The sequence below is a fragment of the Syngnathus floridae genome, chromosome 6 (genome assembly GCF_059516105.1).
Source record: "Syngnathus floridae isolate MCC-2025c chromosome 6, RoL_Sflo_1.0, whole genome shotgun sequence".
Classification (NCBI taxonomy): Eukaryota; Metazoa; Chordata; class Actinopteri; order Syngnathiformes; family Syngnathidae; genus Syngnathus; species Syngnathus floridae.
Window position 1 is genome coordinate 12,639,697 of NC_142418.1, and position 24,631 is coordinate 12,664,327.

At 38.4% G+C, this 24,631-nt stretch overlaps 1 protein-coding gene across 2 annotated transcripts in view; it reads right to left on the reverse strand.

The window, feature by feature from the left end:
- hydin (HYDIN axonemal central pair apparatus protein) overlaps positions 1-24,631 on the reverse strand; it is a 44,306-nt gene that overhangs the window by 11,348 nt on the left and 8,327 nt on the right. For both annotated transcript variants that reach the window (XM_088379408.1, XM_088379407.1), the window contains exons 14-66: positions 23,899-23,999; positions 23,126-23,261; positions 22,578-22,742; positions 22,318-22,476; positions 21,501-21,739; positions 21,160-21,397; positions 20,810-20,953; positions 20,575-20,718; positions 20,248-20,340; positions 19,391-19,611; positions 18,460-18,547; positions 18,076-18,285; positions 17,653-17,844; positions 17,396-17,570; positions 17,207-17,280; positions 16,366-16,493; positions 15,546-15,676; positions 15,204-15,331; positions 14,883-14,996; positions 14,627-14,704; positions 14,383-14,532; positions 14,042-14,281; positions 13,803-13,926; positions 13,618-13,692; positions 13,347-13,517; positions 12,368-12,538; positions 11,635-11,792; positions 10,853-10,927; positions 10,578-10,761; positions 10,261-10,390; positions 10,007-10,163; positions 9,029-9,110; positions 8,852-8,907; positions 8,597-8,755; positions 8,241-8,426; positions 7,941-8,141; positions 7,070-7,272; positions 6,736-6,918; positions 6,512-6,631; positions 5,993-6,152; positions 5,382-5,554; positions 5,074-5,272; positions 4,887-4,980; positions 4,317-4,410; positions 4,051-4,210; positions 3,644-3,726; positions 3,269-3,424; positions 2,993-3,092; positions 1,578-1,782; positions 1,139-1,371; positions 918-1,066; positions 356-542; positions 112-220 (exon numbers count right to left, since the gene is read on the reverse strand). In XM_088379408.1, the coding sequence (XP_088235534.1) occupies positions 112-220; positions 356-542; positions 918-1,066; positions 1,139-1,371; positions 1,578-1,782; positions 2,993-3,092; positions 3,269-3,424; positions 3,644-3,726; positions 4,051-4,210; positions 4,317-4,410; positions 4,887-4,980; positions 5,074-5,272; positions 5,382-5,554; positions 5,993-6,152; positions 6,512-6,631; positions 6,736-6,918; positions 7,070-7,272; positions 7,941-8,141; positions 8,241-8,426; positions 8,597-8,755; positions 8,852-8,907; positions 9,029-9,110; positions 10,007-10,163; positions 10,261-10,390; positions 10,578-10,761; positions 10,853-10,927; positions 11,635-11,792; positions 12,368-12,538; positions 13,347-13,517; positions 13,618-13,692; positions 13,803-13,926; positions 14,042-14,281; positions 14,383-14,532; positions 14,627-14,704; positions 14,883-14,996; positions 15,204-15,331; positions 15,546-15,676; positions 16,366-16,493; positions 17,207-17,280; positions 17,396-17,570; positions 17,653-17,844; positions 18,076-18,285; positions 18,460-18,547; positions 19,391-19,611; positions 20,248-20,340; positions 20,575-20,718; positions 20,810-20,953; positions 21,160-21,397; positions 21,501-21,739; positions 22,318-22,476; positions 22,578-22,742; positions 23,126-23,261; positions 23,899-23,999 (7,885 nt within the window). The remainder of the gene's footprint in view (positions 1-111; positions 221-355; positions 543-917; positions 1,067-1,138; positions 1,372-1,577; positions 1,783-2,992; positions 3,093-3,268; positions 3,425-3,643; positions 3,727-4,050; positions 4,211-4,316; positions 4,411-4,886; positions 4,981-5,073; positions 5,273-5,381; positions 5,555-5,992; positions 6,153-6,511; positions 6,632-6,735; positions 6,919-7,069; positions 7,273-7,940; positions 8,142-8,240; positions 8,427-8,596; positions 8,756-8,851; positions 8,908-9,028; positions 9,111-10,006; positions 10,164-10,260; positions 10,391-10,577; positions 10,762-10,852; positions 10,928-11,634; positions 11,793-12,367; positions 12,539-13,346; positions 13,518-13,617; positions 13,693-13,802; positions 13,927-14,041; positions 14,282-14,382; positions 14,533-14,626; positions 14,705-14,882; positions 14,997-15,203; positions 15,332-15,545; positions 15,677-16,365; positions 16,494-17,206; positions 17,281-17,395; positions 17,571-17,652; positions 17,845-18,075; positions 18,286-18,459; positions 18,548-19,390; positions 19,612-20,247; positions 20,341-20,574; positions 20,719-20,809; positions 20,954-21,159; positions 21,398-21,500; positions 21,740-22,317; positions 22,477-22,577; positions 22,743-23,125; positions 23,262-23,898; positions 24,000-24,631) is intronic.

Genomic DNA, 24,631 nt, shown 5'->3' on the forward strand with positions numbered 1-24,631 from the left:
ACTGCGACACGTTACATTGATTGACGGAATACGGTGCACAGAAATAATTACAACTGGAATAGCTTTGACATTCAGAGGCAAATAATCATTGACAGGAGATGTTTTTTTTACCAGTGTCAAGGGTGTCCTCAAATTGAGAGAAATCGATAGTGCTACATTTGTTTTCAGGAGCAGCTCTGAGTGTTAACACTCCGTGTTTATCCGTCATGTCAACTTGGGCCTTTAGAACACAAAAATGAGGATTGTACAGGAAGCAAAGATTCATTTGTCTCGAAAATAATAAAAACAACCAACTGTTTGAATACAGAAAATGAACATATATATTGTATTGACAATCAAATAAATATTCCCTCACCTGAGCTGGCACACTGCCATCATTTAATAGCACCAAAGGTAGGGTATTAGTACGTCCTACTAAGATCCGTCTGAACAGCAAGGCTGGATTTGTTTTGCTGGCCGGACGTATCACAGACACAACTGGTAGACAGCCTTCAGCAGTTATATCAAACTCCAAAACCTTGTTCTTTAGGTTTGTTGTTATTCTTCAATAAAGAGAAAAAAAAAGAAACCGTATGAATGTGCCTCTTTGAAAGGATTCAGAGGGTTTAAAAAAAAACAACAACTTCATACCATCTTGAAGCAAAGTATCGTATTTTCCGCACTATAAGGCGCACCTAAAAACCTCCAATTTTCTCAAAAGCCGACAGTGCGCCTTATAATCAGGTGCGCCTTATATATGGACCAATATTGAGCCACTACAGTGGGCCAAAATGTATAGATCTTACATATGGACAAAGTTTTAAAATGGGCCATTCATTGAAGGTGCGCCTTATAATCCAGTGTGACTTATATATGGACAAAGTTTTAAAATGGGCCATTCATTGAAGGTGCGCCTTATAGTACGGAAAATACGGTACCTGCTGCTTTTGTCAAACGTGGCCTCAAACACAGCATTGTAGAGTTGCATTGTATGCGGTGTGAAGCTCAATGAAGTGAATGCGTGGGATTGTCCGGGAACGAACAATGTTGGCGACGGCAATTCAAAAACGTCCACATTGCCGGACATCTGTAAAGAAATAATGGTCATTTGATACATTCTTCAGGATATAATATTTCATGCAGTCGACAGAGATTTTACCTTAATGCCAACATATCTGATGCCCAAGTTGAGCATGTAAGGCACCTTGCTGTTGTTAGTAAGTTTTAAGCGAACCTGAGAGGTTCGCCCCACAAGAATCTTATTGAAAATAAGCTTGTTCTCTTCCAGTACAAAAACCTGTTCTGCACTGAAAAATGGTTCAGATGTTAGCTGACTCATGCTTTGACACAAATGGTGCTCTTCAAAGATAGAGGCCATTTCCAAAACGATGCCTGTATGGCAAAAAGAAAAGGTGTCAATTAATGAAGAGGAAATCAAAAGCGGGGATAGAAAAGTCATGAAAATGGGAGCTAAAACAAGTGTTCAGCTTTAGAGAGGTCATTGCAGGCATAGAAATTAAGAATATTTTTGATCATTCAACTAGGCTCTAAGGCACCAGAGTCTATGATTTAAAAAAGGTAAGAATGACAGTTCCCACCTGGCCTACAAATTTCAGCTATCAGTTTATATGGTATGCCTTCAGGATGATCCGAGGGGTCACGGCCACTGATGTCGATAAGCAAATTCTGGCTCCAGCTGCCGAGCTGTTCAGCTATGCAGTCAACCGTCACTGGCTGCCGGGTCCTAGGCTGCAAAATTCCCGTGCAAGGGAACACCGCAAACACGCCTGTGCTGAGTCGATTCTAGATTACAGAAAAAGGAAAGGTTAATGTCTAAAATGTGTGATAAACCTACTTATTAATATCTTGTATTAGACATGCACGTAAACACACTTTGCACACTTGGACTCATCATTTTCTCCTGACATGTCAAAGACCGTGCTCCTCTCACGCTCCGATTTTAAAAGTGAATGAAAGGAGCTGCTTCTATTATTGGTAAATAGTCAGCTATGTTCACACCCAAAACGGCACAAAACACTGATTTTAAACAAAGCCAAGCTGTACACGTCTTAAAAAAAAAGACAAGTCTAGCCCTCACATGCACAGGTTTATCGATTAGCGTCAGCTAACACATTGGCTTCTGCAAGTTATTGAACTGGGGTGGGGCGTATTTGCGCCTCGTGACCGTTTCACTAATTGACAAGTGTAATCAGTTTAAGTGCCGCATGAGCGAAAGTACAAATCTCTACTGTCAAGTTCATGTTTTCTGGCTGCCCCTATTTGCTGATTTCTGTCTGTGTCCACTACCCTTGGGGAACTGGTGGGCAGTCTCAACAGCAGTTGATAACATTTTGAGAGCTGTAATACATATTATATGTATTTCCTTGCATTCATCATTTGGCCCAATGAAAGTGTTAGTGAAATTAACGACAGCTTTCAGAAATTGTCTATACTAAATATCTTTTTATGTCAATCCCAGGGGCTTACAGTCTCCCTTAAAAATAAAGTGGCCCAAGTGTTACACATAATTTCTGCAGGGAGATGCATTTGATGGATGACACTAATGATACTCAGGCATAAAAAAAAGATGAGTAGGTAATCAGAGAGGAAGTTAGGATTTAAGAGATTTTAACTTATGATTAATGGGGTAGGATGTAATTTTTCAAATCAAAGGTGTAACGCAGCTATGCAACAACACCTTCAATTTCATTTTGGAATCATCTTCAATGCCACATTATAATACACTCTTAAAACTGCTGGATAAAAAAACAAAAACAATTTGGGTAAAAATTGGACCGCAATTAACACATACCAGTTAAAGTCTACCAAAGGTCAATTTTAGATTAAAGTCGGGTGAGTCGGGTAAATTTAATTTTTAAAAGAAAAATTCAGTACTCGCTGAGAAATTGATATAAGCTTGCTTTTCAAAGAAAATGGAAATCAAATGGATAGAATAATTGGAAGTATAGATAAAAATTTGCCTCTTCACTTATTTCCACGAGTAGTGTCTCACCTGTGAGACGTTTGAATCTTTCTGGAAGGACTCACTCCTCATTTTAGTACCGGATGTATGAGACTTCTCTGAAGTGCTGTCTCGTGTGGTTTTCTTACCACTGTGGCCAGCAAGAGTACAAAGTACAAGACAAAAGTACAATTTATTCTCATATAGTATCTCCTCTGAAAAGTTATATTAGCGGTGGATCAAAGACAAACTGGAGGACATTTTTATGCACATTACACACAAAGTTAACTGCTGTCCTGCTGTGGTAATTCCATGGTGCTTCCATACCTCTGCTTTGTTCGTGGGCAAATGCCGATGCCCACACAGGAGATGGTATAAAAGGTCTCAAATATTCCACTGTTCTCAATAACAAAGTTCTGGCTTTTCTTGGAGCCATAAACGAGAGGACCAAAATTGATGTCACACGGCGGTGAGATTGTGTACCTACACAAGATAAAAATTAAATAAATAATTGAATTAAAACATTCTAATCATTGCATTACCAAAAATAAGTATACTAACACATTTAAGAATTATTTTATTCATGTTAGTATTCATCACAACAAAGCCGATCACAGAAATGTTTGAAAAATGTGTATCATTACAAAACTATATTTTTTCTTCTTCAAAAAAAAACCCAAACGTATGATATTGACATCAAACCTGGAAAAGACAGACTGGACTGTAACATTGATGGGTAAAATGGCTACAATATGTCCTCCATCTCCAATGCTGGGTTCAATCACCTGCAGTAGACAAGCACAATTACTTATAACACTACTTCACATTGTTCCTGGTTTTTTTTTTTTTTTAAATAAATTAATACAATTGAACAACATGCAGAAGTTACATTGTGTCATTATGACTTTTTGCCTGGTTTCTGCAGACTGGACTCAATTCTGCAGCCTCACTGTTTTGTATGTACATACATACGTACCTACGTACATTCATACATACATACATACATACATACATACATACATACATACATACATACAACATACATGCATACATGCACGTATATATAAAATCTGAAATTGTTTACAGTGTATGCCCAAAGCCATACCTACCTGACAGGAGAGGACAGGTTTGTCTGTGACTGAGACTTCCTTCTTGGGCTTGCAGACAATCTGAATCGATGTGTACTTTTTGCGAGGAATTAAGGTACCAGTTGCAGGAGTCATCGTGAAGGCCGATATTAGGTTGGGGTTTTTGTCTCCAACTAAAATCCTGGTGTAAATAAAGTCCGCATTATTATACTTCTTCTGTCCATGTGTGTGGAGTCCAAATGGCATTATAAGGGTGCAATGGAAATACATAAGTCATCTAAACTCACTTGTAGACAAATTCATATTTTCCTTGGTTTTTCAGTTTGATGGTACGTTCTATTTCTTCAAAGACTTTTATTGTTCCAAAGTCCAGACAGCCATCTGCCACAGAATGGGTAACAAACGTATTAATAAAACACTATACTGTATCTACAATATATAGCTCCCATATTGAATATCTTGATTATATTATTCCGTCCATATGTATATTGCTTGTCTCCACGGGGGTTGCAGGCATGCTGGAGCCTATCCCAGCAGTCATTGGGCAGTAGGCGGGGGACACCCTGAACCAGTTGCCAGCCAATCGCAGGGCACACAGAGACGAACAACCATTCGCACTCACACCTAGGGACAATTTGGAGTGCTCAATCGGCCTACCAAGCATGTTTTTGGGGATGTGGGAGGAAACCGGAGTGCCCGGAGAAAACCCACACAGGCACGGGGAGAACATGCATGCTCCACACAGGGAGGGCTGGAGGTGGAATCAAACCCGCACCCTCCTAACTGTGAGGCGGACGTGCTAACCAGTGCGACACTGAGCCGCCCATATTATTAATATTATTATTATTATTGTGTACCTGGCGTGATGTCCATCGCAATATCAAAGGCTTCTGCAGAGACCTGTATTTTGTCCGTGTATAAGACACCCAGAATATTTTCTGCATCTGAAACCTGGAAGAAAAAAAAAAATACAGCACATACAGAACAAGAGTGAACGTGCACTCATAAATGGTACTCAGTACCCACAATGCAATTGTAACTTACCTCAAGACGTAATTGCTTTTTAATATTCAATGGCTTTTTGGCTAAAAAGTGCATGGTCAAGAGGAGGGAGGAGTTGGGTAGAATGACACTGTGGTCCTGAGATAAACTAAACTCATCACCAAGTTCCTCTAAACCATGAAGTCTCCACGATATTGGCAGAGGAGTCCTGTTGTGGAGCTTCACACTTCGACTCTCCTGTCTTTAGATGCAGAAGACATATAGTAGTATCATGTCAATATTATATAATAGAAAAACCCTCTGACACTTGGGAAACAGGGCTGACTACTGATTGTTGGCAAAATAACTACCTGTGAAGTAAAACCCTGTTGAAATACATTCGTTTGCTTTCTAGCTCCAGCTCTGGTCTCACTCCCAGACAGGAGAGTGCAATGGTGAAAACCTCTGGATTGTCCTTGATACAGCACACAATATTGTCTTGGATCTGTCCTGGAGTTGTTGGGTAAGCCCAGACAGTCAACTCCTGAGTAAGGGGAATAAGAATCCAGTATAGTATGAAAACATTCTTCCCTACGAGTTACAGTACAAATTACTTTGATGTATTCATTTATTTCAACAATAAATACACCCAGGTTCACATTCACACAGAAAATCACATTATCTGATTTTTAAAGAATTTATTTGCAAATAATGGGGTAAAATAAGTATTTGGTCAATAATGGCCTTGATCTGGGGCTTCACACAAGATCTCACCCCGTGGGGTCAAAATGACTACCACTGTACCACTGATACACTTAACTAGACATGTCCAATGGCTAGCCCAAATAAAAAGGAAAAGCGATGACAAAACATTCTTCTGTAGGTTTTGGTATAGATTGGATAGTCTGACTTGGTGGAATAATACCACAGAGTGATGTTAAAATCTCCATGAGGCAATTTGAATTGACAGTTAACATGGTACCTGCTCCTGGTCAGTTTGTAGAGTCATGTTGGGAGGATCTAGCAGATATGTGATGCCCTGCGTGTCAGTTTGGAAATGGAACTGAATCTCAGCCTCAAGTCCGGAATTGTTTCTGATCACCAGTCTCTCTGTGTTGTCTGGATATCGATTATCCTTGTACCTGTGCGGACAGTTAACCCACGTAACGTGCATCAGAAAGAAAAAAAAAAAACAGTACCGGCCAATGAAGTGAGATTGGGGTCAAAGGTTTGGTACTTAAAATTGAAAATAAACGCTTGAATATTAAAAAAAAAACAATGTATTCTAAGTAATTATAATTGTATGAAACGGTTTTTTGAGTTGCAAATAATTTTGCTTCCCTTTGGTAATTATTATAAATAAATTATTTTCACTTTTCACTTCCATTTATAAATAGAGATTTGTGGTCTTATTTTTTTCAGTTGCATGTTTTATTTTTTTCCAAGTACAAAACGTTTGACCCCAATCTAAGTCCATACATCGCCTCATTGCTCTACTCACTTGTCTCTAGTCTTGCTACAGAGTAATGGTCCAAACTCATAGTACCCAGGATTAACAACATATGTCCTCTTTAGCCCTTGGATGAATTTTGGCACCTCTCGGCAATAGGGAAAAAGAACCCTGAGGAAAAATACAAAGATTGATTGTGAAACATGTCCCCATGAACACAGAGGCTCAGTCTTTTCAATTCCCACAAGGATTTCAAAAAACACATTACAACTGACTTGTAGTCGTTGCAGAAGGAGGGATATGTGCAAATCCCTTTGCAAGGGAGGTGGTAGACTTTGTGAGTCCCAAGGAGCTCAAAGTTGAAGGTTTGTTCATATATCCCAGGAGTGCTGGAGTAAAACCATATCTTCAACACCACTTGTCCATTTGCTGGCACAACCCAGCGAAATGTTGTGAGGCTGTACACAAAGACACAAATACATTAGGCCTGATTTATTAAGATTCCAAATATTTAGCGCTATGCTGTTTGTTTGCTGCAGCTGATTGGATGCGCTACAACACAATACGATTGTGTGCAAAACGAGCATTTTGTTCATTTTGTTTGTTTACCTCTGGTTGCGTTTCTGCTCTACACTTGCATTGTGAGGATCTTGGTCGGAAATATCAGTTGTGGAAGACACAAGTCCAGAGGTTATATTTTGTTCCGTGGCTTTAACTTTTGGAAGGGCTGTAGGCCTTTTAACACTTTTCTGACTCTCTCTGCCCTTCTTATCTTTCATCAGCTTTGCACTTGCTTTGCGACCTTTAGGTGTCTATAGGACACAAAAAACATTCAACACAACATAAATGTGATTTTTTTTCAACATATATGTAATTTCATTTTTTTTTTTTTTTTATTGTAAATCGTCATGTGCTATTTTGCTACCATTCATATTATCTGTCTCTTCAATTTGTGATTAGTTTCCTTGTGGAAGTTAGACCTTGAGCACCCAAATAATATGTGCATCTATTGTCACAAAACATCAAGCCGCATGGAAACGGTTTCATAGCAATTATTTTTAACATGCTTGTCTATAATTTTCTTTCAAAGCTGCCTAAACAACTCTCAAATTTGCCAGCTGTTATTTTAAGAATGCATAACTAACTAACTAACTAACTAACTAACTAACTAACTAACTAACTAACTAACTAACTAACTAACTAATTAACTAACTAACTAACTAACTAACTAACTAACTAACTAACTAACAAATAAATAAATGAATGCATATTCAAGCCCCCAAAACGCTGTTTCCATTTCTACAAAAGGAACTTTAGATATTTGGCCTTTTCACCAACAACCTGACTCGAATAAATGGGCCCCGAGAAACACTATAGACACCCAGGAAAAATGCCTGATCTAAATACTTTATAATTTCTCTGTAATAGAAGTGTAATTGAGATTTTATTAAAACCCTGATTTTGCATTTGGAGAGTTTACCTTTATTGATTGTACATCTTCATCATCTTCCTCTTTTCTCTCATCTCGTTCATCTCCTGAAGAACGACTCAGAAATATGAAACAATTACAGTTCACTTGTCTCTTTACTCGCTCCCTAGTTTTGGGTAGATGAATCACCGAGAATGTAATCGGTGGAGGGATAGAAAGTTCACCTGAAACCAAACCCAGTTCATCGAGTACCTATGGAATTTAAAGTGGCAAACCCAAAGGTAAGAACAGGAATTATATGGCATAATGAATGATAAATACAGAAAAAAAAAAGCCATTTTCTGGCCCTACCTCATGTAGTGGAGGAAGGTCCTGGTTTTTGAGCAATTCATACATATCTGGATAGTCTTTGCCAGTGAGTTTAAGAACAATGTGAGGGATGATGATTGCTGCCTTTTCGTTTTTGGCTGGCTCTGTCTGATTGTTTGGAGATGGGATTTTGCTAGTGGATTTTTTGTGCTTCTTTGGTGCGGGAGCCTGTAAAATGAACCGTTGAATTATGAAAATACATATTGTAGGGACACTGAAAGTTTCAGACCATGGAATTTGTCAAATACAAGCACAAATTTATCTGTGTATAAATGTGTACCGTATATACAGCAACAAAACTATACTGTATGTACAACAGAAGATGGAAAGACAAAAACCTGTTTCTCAGCCGGGGCATCATCTGGAGATGTATCCTGACCTGGTAGCGGGACCCGCAGCAAGCCGTTCTCACGGTCCCAATGTTGGAGAATGTGTTCCACCTGGATTTGGCACTTTTCATACGCACTGAACATATTGTGCAGCTTATCCATCACGGGCTAGGAACGAAGGTGACATTTGACATTCTTGAAAGTGACACTCCATACACCAAGTATTCTCACTTGGGTCATGAGTATGCTTCACAGTAAACCTACGTTTTCCGCTGCTGTATCAGACTGCATTGTGTCATCTCCTTCTTTGCCTTGCTTTCCTGCCATCAATAGAGAGGGGTGACAATACAATACAATGAATACAGTCATTTTCAAACTTTGCTAAGAAAAATCATTTAGATAATTTGTGCAGGGATTGTGTAATGTATGGTGTCTTGTTACCGTCATTTGTAGATTGATCTTTCTTGTCCGCTTGTGATTCTTTTGAGGATGGGATTCGAGGACCAGCCATTGCACTAGATGGCTAAAGGGACAAAATCATTTGAAATGTTATTATTGGCATTTGTAGTTGGCATACACAGTGTAGCGCCGCGATCCTACAAATTGCATGACATGAGCGGATGGATTTGAAATTGGTCCAAAAAATTAACCAGTTCATAAAATGGACCCATGATTCAAAGTCCACCGTGAGTTTCTGTTGACCAGAGCATGGCAAGGGATGGTGGAGAGTAAAGTAAATTATTTGACCCAAAATAAGGTGTTGGTAAAGCGCCATATATACTGAAAGTGCACTCTACTTTCAAATAAAATGTTCTTTTTTTTTTTTTCACATCAAAAGTAACATTAGATCATCATTCAAATTCATCAGGGATTCAGTGATTAAAATCACAAATTTGGGTTAAAACTCCAGGCAATAATTATATTGAAAAAGTGCAATATTGTTTTAAAGTATACACAGAAAAAAATAAACTACATGCACGGTCGTTGTTACTTTGCAGATTTTCCTCCATCTGAACATCCGTAACAAAAGTGAAACCACTATACTTGATTTTTGCATCGTCCCATTGGTGGGCTACCAATTGACCAGTGCATTCAACTACAACCACTAATATTCTGTGCCTGAAAGAAACACTGTATATTTTGCAAAATAAATTAGCACAACACACACGTTAAATTATTGGTATGAAAAAGTACCATTTTAAAGTAGCTGTTGTAACAAGATGCTGTCTGACAGGTGCTTCTTTTCTTTTTCATTTTACAAGCATGGACATGGAATTATTACAAAATGAAGAAGTTGCTGCTTCATCAAATCAACTTATTGAAAACAAGCGTACTGATTGGAATACTTTGAAATTACACCCCACTTGGGAGTTTGTACATTTGTGTGTTTGAAATTAACTGAATAATAAATATACAGACCTGCTTACTGTCCACGGAAGCCTTCTTCCTTGACACTTGTTTGCTTTCCTTAGCTCCCCCCTTTTTAGTTTTCTTTTTTAACTCATCGAGTTTGATTTTCTTCATTTCATCCTGTAGCTTTTTTTCCTGCTCCATTTTCCTGATTCGCTCAAGAACTCTGGCGGACACAGATGCATTGTGTTTAATGTTAGTGATATAAAATGAAGATACAATATAACGAGATTTTGGAGGGAAGGGTGTCACTCCATCATTACTTGAGTTTCTTTTGTTTCTGTCGTTCAATAATTTCCTCTTTCTTTTCCTCTGGTAGAGTTTCATATTCCTCCTCATCCATATTCTGCAGCCACTCCTCCTCCAACTGTGCCTTTTCCATCTGCAAGGCCTCTGCCCAATGTCCGTTGCACATATGTTTAGTCATACAATAATCACGATTGATAAGTAATAATTAAATGAGTATGAATTCTCATCAGAGGTCACTGTATCATATCACATTGAAAATCCTTCATTAATTTATTATGAAAAGTATTATATATTTTCCTTAGCGAATTAGTAGTCGTGTATGCAAATTTACCTTCAGCTTTTCTTTCTGCCATCTTCCGATCTTTTAAGTCACTGTATGTGTCATGTATGTTGATCACATATATGTGTTTACGGTTATTAAGCGCCTTGAGAATAATTTGAAGAGAGTGTGCCACAGACTTGGTGTAGACTGAATCAAGACTGTAAATTATGATTCCACAATAGCAGTCATCGAACTGGTTGACATGAGTAGACAAAAAAAAAGAGAAAATATAATATGTCAGAATAACAGGACAGAAAGCTGTCTAATCGTCAGTGTCTTACTACCTGAAATCTCTCCTTTAGGATTTCGACCAGGAGCTTTTCAGGCAAGAGATTACACAATGTGGTTTTAATTAATCCCTGAAAGAGAAAACAGTGATGCTGTCAGAACATTTTGTTTTGACACTGAAACTTCGTGTTGGTTTTGTGAGAAAATATGTATTAACGTTGAAACAAGTATTGACATTGAAAAAGAGTCAATTGAAAAATAAAAGACATTTTTCGATTGAATTTTTTTCAATGTCAATAGAAAAAGATTCAACTGAAAAATTGATGCTACACATCAGACCTTGCACGTTATCAAATTGTCTGTAATGTGACAACATTCCTCCTTTCCCACGTTAACAACTGCAAGAACAGAAAAGCTTCTCCGAGGACATAATCGCTGAAGTCATGAAGAGATGCATGGGGGGCTGTTAATAAGATTAAAGGCAGAAAATCCCAATAAACTGGTAAAGTGTAAAGTGGAGGGGCCAATCCACGGCACACCTCCCCCTGTACACACACGCAGTAGTCACAAAAGGGAAATGTGAAGACTGACACATGAAAACATTCAAATCACATTATAGTATTGTTCTAATTACGTCTGAGAAAAAAATGGTTTCCATGCTGATACTTGATTTGACACGTTTTCTAAAATGGTAAAAAGATTTTCAATGCCAGTTTAGAGATGAATACCCAGTACATGTTAGACATTTTAGAAGAAAGAAAGATCCATTTCTGGACCAAGAAATTACATACATATACATACATACTGAAATACACTTGTTTAAGACGAGAACATTTACCTGGCTGCCTGTGCCTCCAGATTCTTTTTGCGATTTTAAGTCACTGCTGATGCTTTCAGAGGGTTTTGAATGAGTTTCTGAGGCAACTGAGCTTGCCAATGTATCTGTTACTTCAGTGGGGGACTCTGATCTTGAGCCGATGTTTGCAGATAAAAGAGCTGGAAGAAAAAAGACAGGTTGGCACAAATAACCAATTATGAGAGAAACCTATACCTCTTATAAATAATTCATAAAAGCTAATACACATTTTATGATATAGTTTCCTAAAATAAATTTTCAAAGAGACATTTTGTCCAGTTATAAATATTGTAGTTTTCATCACACATACCTAAAATTCCTTTGTCAAATTAATCCAAGAATTTTGCACTTGACCCATTTCTTGTCCTAATATCTAATGCGTGATTTAGTAGCCAAATGGTATTTCGATTATTGTATATTAACTTATGGATTATAAATTGTTTTGTAGTAAATATTATTTTCCTAACACGCTGTAATGATGTGCATGTTTTTTATACTGTTTATATTTTGCTAGTGAATTGCTCTGCTATGCCCTTTTCATAGGAGTGGATGGAAAAGACAAAAAGGAGGGAGCGTGAGGGTCCGTGTTGACTGTTGAGAAAAAAAGAATAAAGGCGCAGCTAAATTCAGTCCTGCCGTGTCAGTATTTATTTAGCAAGGAAGACACCAGAAAGGTACAGCACTGGATCCTCATTGCAAAGAGTATTGTGCATACCAGCCTCTTCCAACCTCTGAGCATATTCAGCAGCAGCACGGCTAAACAACTGTCTTCCAGCCAGGCTAACGAGGGAAGTCCCGTGCAAAAGTGAATCGGCAAGCACAGCATCCATACTTAGACAAGCCCCTCCATAGTGATTTGCCAGGAAAGCTGCTTTGTTGCTTTGAACTGAAAGAATGGATGAACAGAAAAACGAAAGTTTTTAATCTTAATTCTCCCCCAATGATGTGCATGTACAATGAAGTAACATAACACAAAATAAAAAAAGGGCCTTAAAAATTGCTTAAGACCGTAGTGGTCGAACCGTCATCATATTATGATGTCAGTCAAAAAATTACTATACTAGTTTATAGGCTGATTTATAGCTGACCGGCTGGATGCTGCACATCGTGTCACTTACGGAATTAGCAATAGTATTTTGATTTACTAGACATCAGTGGCTAACGTCTTCTTCTACATGTGTGACAATTATTGTTATGAAATATGTGAGGTACACCGACACTGCGATTATGCCCTCCATGGATTTGTTTGAACAGTGTATAAATAGTATTTAAACAAACTGTTTCTATTGAGCCTATCTCAGTTGACATTGTGCGTGTGTGCGTGTGTGTATATGACAACATTAAAATAGACTGAGCAACTGAAATTGTACATAAAACAAAATTGGGAAAGAATTTCACTCCACTCCAATTTCCAACAATTACTATCCTCAGTTCCCAAATGATTCATCAGGGTTATTAAAAAGGAAACAGGTACAGCGATAAACATATTCCATTGAAGCCATCAAATTAAATTCAAAATGATTATTGAAAAAAAATATTAGTTATTAAATCTCTTACCTCAAAGTGTATTCAATTCAATATTGGTTGAAATGATTGTATTCTGTTTTTATTTGTTTTTGTGCCTCCAGCAATTTTTGCTTCCATTTGTTGCAGAAAGGCTTATGTAATCATTAAAAAATTCTTTACTTGGTTACCTGTCAGTGGGGCTCCGTATATAATAATAGCAATGCCTCTGCAGTTCAGAGCAGCTAGACCTTTGGGTGATAGGTCAACACCCATATAGCGGGCAATTGCATTAGACAGAGGGTTTATCTCTAGTGTTCCCAGACTCCCAGTAGCTTCTGCTTTCATGATATCTGAAATGACTGAAGTACACATATGAGTGTTAAAATAACAGAATAAAAAATTTTGACATATACCAAAGTTACTTTAATGCATTTGCAACGATTAATCAGTCACACCCACTCAGTTCAGTTCTTCGTCTTTCACCCCTTTTGCCGCCTCTTCGTTTTGGCAGACTTGTTCCAGTTACGTGTTTATCTGGAGTAAAAAAGATATATTATAGGTCATTGAATTTCTACGTTAGCACCTCTGAATTTCATCATTTCTGACAGATGCACATTGATGATAATGCTTCACACAATCATAACCTTTGAGCCGAAAGCAGTGATCTTTGTAGAAGTCCATAAGTTCTACAGGAAGACTCTCTCCGGCATTTCTTGGAGGCAGCAGCAGCACATCGTTTGCATCATATCCATCCAGTAAACTGAGGACCTTTATAGAGTAATGTAATGGGGTACAGGAATTAAAAATACAATGATAACAATAATTACATATGGGATTGTATGATTAGAAATAGATTTAAAAATTGTTTGCAAAAAAGCTCTACCTTTTCTTCCTTCAGGTACTGTGTGTCAAACTCGAGGGAGTAGAACTCAATGGGGTAAGAGCAAGGGTTTTTAACAATGACTTCTGCTTCAATCTCCATATTAAATGGCAGACTAGGGCCCATGGTTAATTCTGGAGGACAAAACACCAGTTGTGGGTCATCGCCCTGCCCCAGGGCTGTAACGACCACCGGCTGAGTTCCCTCCGTTACAGTTATTATTAAATGCCTCTTGTAAAGACACTGTGAAGAAATCAGTTCATTGTAAGTCAATGTGCTTGTCATCACTTCACAAACATTGCTGTATTATATTTGTATTATTTCTACAAGGTGAATATGTTTACCCCTTCGGTAGGACTGAATTTGACCTGCACGTTGACATGCTCGCCAGGGGTGAGCATGCCTGAGGAAGGAGTCATCTCGAACATCACAGGTGGTGGCCGGTGCTGCTGCAGGTATTTACTGCGCTGATGGAGGGGCAGGAATTTATCGACCTGGAAGAAAAGTAGAACAGGGGTAGGTTTCACCCTAATGTGACATGTTATTAACGTGTAATTGAAACTGACAATAGCTTGTATTGTTGAGTACCTTTACAGGCTTCACATCTTCCACGATGCTCCATTGGCAGGGCACAGATTCATAATTAAATATCTGCATTGTCTGAATCTAATGGAACATAAGACCGTTTTAGGGAATGACTCGACTTGTTTGTGCACTCAATGTTTGCTACATGCTATTCTTATGTCACGTTGTACAAATAATGACATGCAATAATAAATATGAGTATACATGTTATTTAGAAACATGTTGCCTTATAACTTGTTCTTTTATGACACTATATTACCTGACATAATCCACACCGCACAACGTCAAACTGCAGTGTTTCTGAGGAAACAGAGATTGATGGCACAGTCACCACCGCACAAAGATGCACTTGCACTGATGGACCACCTATGACCTGTAATCCAAAATAAAATACCCTGTAAATCTAAACATTCAATTCATACTTGGCACTGAGAAAGATGTTATCCTGCAATTTTCTTTTACAAAAATTAAATGAAAGTCTTATATGTGGAAGCAAGCAATCAAATAATTAAATTGCCATAAGATGCACCCTCTAAATGAAAATCATGGGAACAGATGACTCCGCTCAAGTGACGAGTACCTGAATTGGAATGATAGCACTTCTGATCCCCAATGATAGGTTGCCTTTTTGGGGATCAAATTCAACGTTGAAAGTTTCTTTCTCACCACAGGAAAGGTTCCTTATGCTACCAAATTCTACCTTGAAACCTTGAAGGACCAAACACATAATCACAACATTGTAATAGCATATAGCCCTAATAGGGAAAGGCAGGACAGCACCTTTTAACTATTTTAGAACATTGTTAAAAAGCAGGATGCAGCTAATATAGTTCCCATGATACGTTTCTTTATGATAACTTACAAATATCAAATATTATCTCAAAGTATTAAAAATAACATTAAACATCTGCAAATGGATTACCTGCAATGACTTTGGAGTTTGCATGGAAGGAGACTGGTAGCGGTCCATTATTGGTGATCTTAACAGTTTGTTTTAGTACTTGGCTCGGAACAACATAACCAAAATCCAGAACATACTCTGGGAGGAGGAACCTGGCGGAATGGGAAGGAGATGGCATTGATGCACATGTACATTTATAAATTAGCCACTCTGTTGCATTACAAGACAACAAAGTTCACAATATCTTGCTTAGAAATACATTTGCTGAGATAGACCGATGGGAAAAGATTTACTTGATTGCCCAGTTTAATACTTGAGCCTGAACTTCTGGTATTTGTCCATTCAGTGAGCCAATTGCAAGGCATATACCGTTAAAGAAAAAAAAAAGTTCATCATCACATTCGCACCTAAGGACAAATTTTGTTTTCTGTAAAGCTAAATTTATTTCTTTGGATTATGGGAGGAAGCTGGAGAACATGGAGAAAAGCCAGGCAGGCACAGGGAGAACATAACAGGGAGAACAAACTCCACACAGGATGCTCCGGAGGCTGGATTGGAACCTCAGAACTGTGAGACAGATGTTTTAAACACTCAGACTGTATTGGCATTAACTGACAACTGTGCCACACCAAACGATTTGAAGACCAGTAATCAAAATATAATCGCTTACAAATAATTAAAATATGCAATTTGCATATGTAACATCCATAATGTCTTTTAAGAAGAAAACACTTTCTATATCTTTGAGGGGAGGCTCACTATGGATTGGTTCACACTGCAGGTCTCAATGCTTAATCTGGATTTTGGGATGAAATCTGACTCTTTTTTTAATAATACATACTTGCTGAGTTTACTCCATTTTTTGGTAGAACCTTGTGAGTTCCGCTGCTCCATAAGGCTCTTGCTCACCGCCAAAGCATTTTCTGTGACCAGCATTTTCTCAATCTCCAAAAGAAGCACCTCTTCATACTAAAAGACAAATGGTTTCAAAGTCAGTTATTACAATATACAGTAATATACTATATTATATAATCTATAATATAGATTGAATATGTGCGTGTTAGTTTTTTTTTACTTTATTGGGCTATGTCCGGGTGTTCCTGCAAATGCATGTGACGTACTAAGTAGGTTCTTGATTAGCTGTCAATGACGCAATGTGGTCAAACGTTCACGGGCAGAATTGGCGAAGCAGGAACTTCAAATGCTTCAAACGCTCCGGTCATGCAACCGGGCCTGCCCACGCGAACTGGACTAACAAGATATAGAGATGCACTGCTGGGAATGCTGAGCACGCTTTCGGTTTGCACGTAGCATTTTCTCTGATGCTTGTGTCCTGCTCCTTTGTCTTAAAATGAGCAAAGTCAGGGATTTTTTGCAACAGTACATCTTGTCTTACCAGTTGCAAGATCTTTGTCTTTACTTTCTGCTATGTCAGCAATTCAAATATGGGCATGCTGGTAATTTCGCTTTACCACGTGACTTCTTTAACACTAAGCAAGTGCAGTGTGAAAAGGGCTTCAAAGTATACATAATATTCATACAGCATATACAATAAAGCTATTCAATTCATTTGCTCCACTCCCTTTAATATAACTAAATTGAAATAATTGAACTTCATGACCTCTTACAATAATAAAAGTTTTGAAAGCTTAATATCAGTAAAAATTATTTTGTGGACTAACAGGAAGTGAACAGGTATCCTCCATTTTGACTACTTTTGTGGCGTGGTCAAGCAGATCACTGTAGCCCTCCTTCGCTGTAAAGAAATAACAGGATGAGAAAAAATGTCTTCAGAGTTCCATTTAGAATTGTCAATCATTGATCTCACTGTACAATAATACGTTCACGTGAGAGTTTTGCCTTTCATTTACCCAGGCTTCGAGGTAAATTCAGGGAGATCTTTGGGAACACTCCCTCGCCAGTGATTGAGATGACCTGTGGTGGCAAGTGAGCCACAACCACCTGAAACTGCCTTTCAAAGACTTCAGGAATGCCAGGGAGGTAGAGCACGCGTAAATGATATTTTGAGCCAGCCTCAATGTAACCCTGCCACACAAAAGATTAAGTTGAAAAAAGAACTACCCTGTACATTAAATGACTGATGTTCATGGTCTCAACTTCAGCTCACTGTAGGTGGGATGATCAGTGGTTGACCAGGTCGGATCTCCTCGTTCTGATCATCCTCAGTTTCCAGCATTGCATCTGGCTCCTTCTGTTCCACTGTGGTCTTCTCCCTTTGAACTTTTTCAATACTGAATTTAAAGCCCACCTTTCCGGTATTCCTCAGAATCACGGTTGACTCCCCAATTTGATCAAAACGCTGGAATACAAACCAAAAGTGTGCTTCTTAAATTACAACTTTTTTTTAAATTTACAAGGATCACAAAATACATTTACAAAACAAAATGACTATATTTCTTTGTTGCTAATGGCACGAATGTCAGCTGAATGCACACGTTTATGCATTGAATCACAGGAATAACAGCTAGCGGTTGTGGGCCTGAACAACACACCGTTTATGATATGGGCTGTATAGTGAAGACAGTCATACCTGCAGACCAAAGTCAACAGTAGTCGAGTCCAGACTGAAGCTGATCTCCGATGCTTCCCCTCTGAGTCTAATGTCATATATTGGTCCATGCTCTACTTGGCACTGTGCGATCACCTCTCGGCTAACGAAGTCCTGGCCGTGAAAGATGAACGTGACCAACTGCTGCTCGCCAGGTTTCAGATGTCCATGCATTGGCAAGACATCAAAAATCTACAGAAAGAGTATCAACATCAGTTCGGTGCAACGGATCCAGTCAGCTGAAACAGACTCAAGTTTACCACTGTAACATGAATATGGATGGATGGAGAAAACTCTATAACAATCTATCATGCACTGCACAAAGAGGTTTTCATAACTCTTGTTAGGTTGCATGATGAAGCGTACCTCTTGCACACACACAGAGCATTGCGGGATGTCCTGGTCTGGTATAATACCTTCGTCAGTGAGAGCAGCTCTAGAGGTTTCAGAAGACCTTTTGAGGGAGAAGTATCATAATGTAATATTAATAAGCAAGGTCAATTTAATGGTTTTCTAGACTCTAGACAAAAATAATAGAAATACATGAATATACCCAAAAAAATCCATAAGGAAGCAAATGAAAAAAAATGCACGTGGAGATTGGGACAGAGTAGTTACTTTCCCTTTATATGAAAATGAAAAGACCTGCAGCTTTAGTTTAAGGGGATTCACAATAATATAAATAATTAATTACAGTTAAAACTTAGACTAGCGCTTACTCAATGGCTCAAACGCATTTGGTGAAAGTGACTTAATTGTAAACATAAATACAGTTTTATTACTTGAACCACAACCAATTGCGGCAACTACTCGCTGACATAAGTCTAGAGCCCATGGACGTTGCTGAATATTGACTTTCCTCTCTGGAGATGCTTTGTCTTCAGCCAGTGACAAGGGAAAGAAATTGAATATTCTTTCATGGCCACTTACCAAAGACAAAAAGCTCCAGCCTTATGTTTTGTCAGTAACATATTTGTTTACGTACGATAGTATATTGTTGATATGTATTATTCTTGGCTGTATACCAAGAACAAGCATGACATAGACTCCCTGATTCATCCCACGAAGATTTACAGCAATGACATGGGAAAGCCAATTGCACTATGATAAGTGTGGGCGAAAGATATCTAGGCAAGGTCAGATAATCACAAGCAAAGGGATCAAACTACCCGAAGGCACCATAACAGATATGCTCAGAGCTTCCGACCTAATTAAATTCACTAGCAGAAGTAAAGTACATAATGGCAAGCAAGTGCAAAACACAGGCATAATAAAGTTTTTTTTGCTAATGATATACCTGAAGGCACACTGTGAATGATCCACCAAACAGGCCCAGCGGTAAAATACCGGCAATGGGGAACAGTTTGTCATTGTGACTTCCTGGTGATTTTCTGTAGAGTTGAGAACACTTCCAAAATCCACTGTGGTGGAGGAAAAATGGAGGTTGGGATAATGAAGTTCAGCATGCATTTCCACCTTGTCTTCTTGTGGGTGTCCTATGTAGATTATGTTGAGGGTCTGGAAAAATGGACAAGAAAGAACATCTAATTATTCACACGTATATATATGGTAATCCCTCGCCACTTTGCGCTTCACCTATTGCAGCCTCGGTGCATTACGACTTTATAAGTGATGAGAGAACAGTGTTTAAATACATGCTGTATATGAATATAGGAGATTCATGCGCAACCATGACTCACTTTGGTTTCACTATGCATGGTTAGTGTAGTGTGGTAATTCAAAAGGTGTGGTTATTCTGTAGGTAGACACTTTGCAAGGTAAACCATAGTTCTAATTAACTTACTTACAATAAACCCGTCATATAACAGCTAACAAGAAACACTAGTTGGAAATTTCAACACAGTGGCGTTTAAATTTCTAAATAATGCATATACTATTTCTACTTCGAGGAGCTTCGTTTTTCGCGGGTGTTTCTGGAACGCATCTCCCGTGAATAACGATGGATCACTATATAAGCAGTCATCATTACACAAAAGAGATGTCAATAATTTGAGATTACAAAACAAGTTGTTTTAGTTTAGTGCACTTTGTAAGTTTGGGACAGATTTCAGTGGCTTAATTTTAACTATAGAATAGTATAGCGAAAGAACATTTTGCCGACAAAAAGAAATATAAAAAACACCTTGATGTTACCTGATCCACCACTTGTGACAACTGACCATGGAAGCAAGTTGGATCAAAACATATCCACAACTGAGTTTCTTCCCCTTGAGCTAGTGTCATGCTCTGAAAAAAAAAAGTATTATATCGTTAGAGAAATCTCATGATGTAATGTCGATGTAATGAAAAGATCATCGTCAATCATCTTTTTTTTTTTTTACAATACTCTTGTACTGCACATTTCTGCACTTGCAAATGACTCCTGTAGGCTTGAATCATATTCACAGCCCTTTCAACAAAATCCAAATATTTTTGAACTGCTTTATTGGGGGAGAGTGAAATAAAAAGGTGATGACATACTTTTGTGTTAGCAGTACTAAAGACTCCTCGAGCCTCGCACAGGGAGAAAGGAGAAGCAAGAGAGAGCTCCATGGATAGAGAGAGAGATGACACATTCTTTAAAACCAGCTCCTCATAAAGTTGGGTAAGGTCTTCGCCTGGGAGCTGATGGAAATATATATGCAATTGGATATAAAGATTAGGAAATGGTGACAGAAAGTTCAAAAGAAATTATGATCACAATTCTTTCATGAACCTTCTCTATGTAGAAATTCAGCTTCTTGGGGGACATGCTGAGCATAGGGGTCACAAAATGGCATGTCACCTCCACAGTAAACATATGCTCCTTGATCCCCTGAAGACCCACAATGCCGCAGCAGACGAGATATTCTCTCACAACCTAAGGAGGCAGGCAAGGGTCACTTGTATCAAGACAATCAAATCGGCTATGAACTTGTATCTCGTATCTTGTTTAATATGACATTGTTTGACCTGTGTGGTAGTGATTGTGTAAGTTTTTATGAAGAAAATTATACCTAATAGTGATCATGCAAAAAAAAAAAATCAGTTCTTTACAATAGTTGTTCTGCTGTTCTGCTATGTCACCTTGGGGAAGTTTGAAGATCCTTCCAGCACCATGTCAACCGAGTCACCGGGAAAAAGTTCCATACGTGTTGGGCTGATGCTGAAGACGGGTTTGTCTTCAATTTGTGATCCCCATGATTTTCCAGCTGAGATGGACGGCAGAAAAGTGCGTCCAGATGAGCACTCTGTCTTCCAATAAAGTCGATGTACTCGTTGGCCATAGTTGGTCACCTTGAAATGGAAGTCGCACGATCCATGGCTTAGGACACACATAAATTAAAAAAAAAAAAAAAACGTATGACAATATGCAATATGCTTTTAAGTGATATTTTTTTGGGGTGAGGTTAATGAATGAATACTACCTGAAGTGTATACCAAGGTCCAGATTTGGATATAAGGGTTTGTCACTGACAATTGTGGTGCCCGTGCCCGTTGCAGACAGGGCAACAATGATATTTTGACTACCTTGGATGGAAATCTCTAGCGTGTCTTGAAAAAAGAGTGTATCTTTGAGATTAGCCACAACCTTAAGATCCAGTTGGCCTTGTGGTGGCAATTCCCCTTCACTGGGTTCAACACGCCAAGGGGACTTTACTTGGCTCTATGGAAATAGAGACAATCAATCAAGATTTTTTTTTTCCTCCATGATGTTGACAGGGTGACAACTGAAATAGGATGTAGGCTTATTAATTTCCTTTTGCTTTGCATTTCCATTGGTCGACACATGAACAGTACTTTTCATGCAGTTAATCGCGTCATCATGGTACATGGTGGGCACCGCTACAGGTGAAATCTGAACAGTTACCTAGTAATCGAATTCCTCCATGTTCTTGTCAAAGAGTTTTTAATTTGAGCAATATAGATCTGAAATGCCAGGTGGATTTGCACATGTATATAAAAGAACCTCAGAAATATTTTTGTAAAATCTCAGAAAAATGAATGTCAGACAATGCATTCAAGATGATTGAAATTAGTCCTCAAGATATGTCATTTCCATTTGCTTGTATCTTTTAAAAAAATAAATCTCACAACCAAACACAATGTTTTTTTTTAGTTTGGGAGCTAGTAAAGTTATGTAGAAAATGTGCATCTAAGCAAAACCTCAGCTCACGTATTTCAATTGCCTTCCTTTTTCCAAACTACAGCACTTATCGAGAAGATAATCTGAGTTGTTTGTACCATGTGTGCCGTGAAGTATGCTGGAATAGGTGAGTGGTTGGAGAGGGGAAGGGATTTAGCAACATCTGTCAGAACAGGTATTTTGCCAAATTCCAGTTGTTGACCTGGACAGTGAAGGTAAACTATGGGACCTCGCCCAGTGCATGACAAGACAACCTCCTGAAAGGGAACAGGAGGCAGGGGGATGAGTAGAAAAGCACTATATCAATACAAGGACGTGACGGCAACTAAAAGGAAACAATATAATAACGGAAATTTACCAGTGGTGAGTGAATGCTGCCAAACAGAGCAATGTAAAGCGTGTGATGGTGCTTTCCAGCATCCTTCACCAATAGGAAAACAGGAAGGTCTGCTGAGCTGTGAGGAGGGATCACTCCCCTGGATAAAGAACTTCCAAATATCACTGAAGGGTTCTCCTCATATTCCTAAACATAGGGGAATAATAATAATAATAATAATAATAATAATAATAATAATAATAATAATAACTAAATTGTGTACATGTAGTTTCTTTACTGTATATGGGTGTAAGCCATCACACTGATATGAAATAGTGGAAATTAATGATTATAGATGAGCACAATGAATCCCATCAAACATCAATTTATCATTAAATTCCACGATGAAATGGGTATATAGAGAAGCTTTGAAAACAATTAAGAAAGTCCAGTATAAAAACTAAACTAAAAAAACTAAAACACTGTCAACTAAAAACTATAAAAACTAGTTATTCAGTATTTCATAACGTCCACTCATCCTATTACTTTTTTTTTGTTTTTTTTTTTAAAGCTACAGTGAACTGCTTTACCTGTTCCAGCATCCCATAGCAGACAGGAAGAGAACTTTGGTTCGTTAAGTGTACTTTCTTTTCATACGGGTGATTGAGGAAGCACTTCTGAAAATCCACCACTGGAGACTCTATCATGATATGTGGAATAATACACCTGTACGCAGAGGAGAGGGAAAATGAAGAAAATGTTTTTAGAGCCTCATTTCCCAATTGCAACATTATGAGAGCACATGCAGTGCCATCAGCCCTTGTCACCACCACGAAGGGCTTATTGTCATTTTCTTGTATAGAGGTTTGTTGAGATACGAGGGCCTTAAAATCTTTTGAGATACTGGCCTTTACTAGTCAAATGTATTGTTATGAGATATGCCAATGGATGCCATGTGGGCAGTATTAATCAATCACATGATCAATTAATGAATAAGTATTGGGTTGGTTAGCGTCTGATAATTGTGAGCCATTTGTCTGCTGCATGCATCATATACACAAACAGAACTGAATAAAGTGCACAACTGAAAATCTTTTGTTGTATGGGGACTCTTTGCCATCATGGTAATGAGAGTCATACTTTGCATTGGTTCTGCATCAGCTCGGATGGAATGACCAATCATTTTCATGAGATGGGACATTTCTCTCAAGACAGGCAAAGTAATCGAGAAATATTTTATCAACTGTAAACCAGATGCTTTTGCCACATGTTATCAGATGCCACCCACTACTACTTGTACTGTATTTTGTGTAAAATTATTTATTAATTACATTTGGTTTGTTTTTGCACACATATGTCTTACCTTGCAATAATGGGCAGAGCCATGATCTCTTTTCCAACACCCTCAACATCTACTACCAGAGCCAACCTGTAATGTTTGACTGTGTTGGAGCACAGTGACACCTGTTGAGAAAATGCAAAAACATAGTATAAGAAATTGTGATGGATGGATGGATGGATGGATGGATGGATGGATGGATGGATGGATGGATGGATGGATGGATGGATGGATGGATGGATGGATGGATGGATGGATGGATGGATGGATGGATGGATGGATGGATGGATGGATGGATGGATGGATGGATGGATGGATGGATTTGATTTAAAATTAGGATATCAGAATGACTGGCACATAAACTGCAAAATCTCCCCATATGGATGATAGTAGTATACATGATTAAAGACTATAATGCTGTTCTGGTATGGCAAAAGGTTGCATGTTGGGGAAACATATGCAGTTTTTGAGAGCAGCACCAAAGAGAACAAAATACAATATGTTGTGGTTGATAGATTATTTTGATCGTATGATTATGTTGGAATGTAGACTATAATAATTAACCAAACTTCTCCTGCTCTCATAACGCAGTCAAATAAAGTGGTTGCATCCTCTGCACTGGTTGACCAGCTGCAGAGGAAGCAATCAAAGTTGTTCTGTTTCCCCCAATGTCGTAAAATACCCCCTGCTCTGATTTGACCAGAGGCCAGGGATTCACCAAACCTGTCCAATCTCACCCCCCACCCTGTTTTCTCTC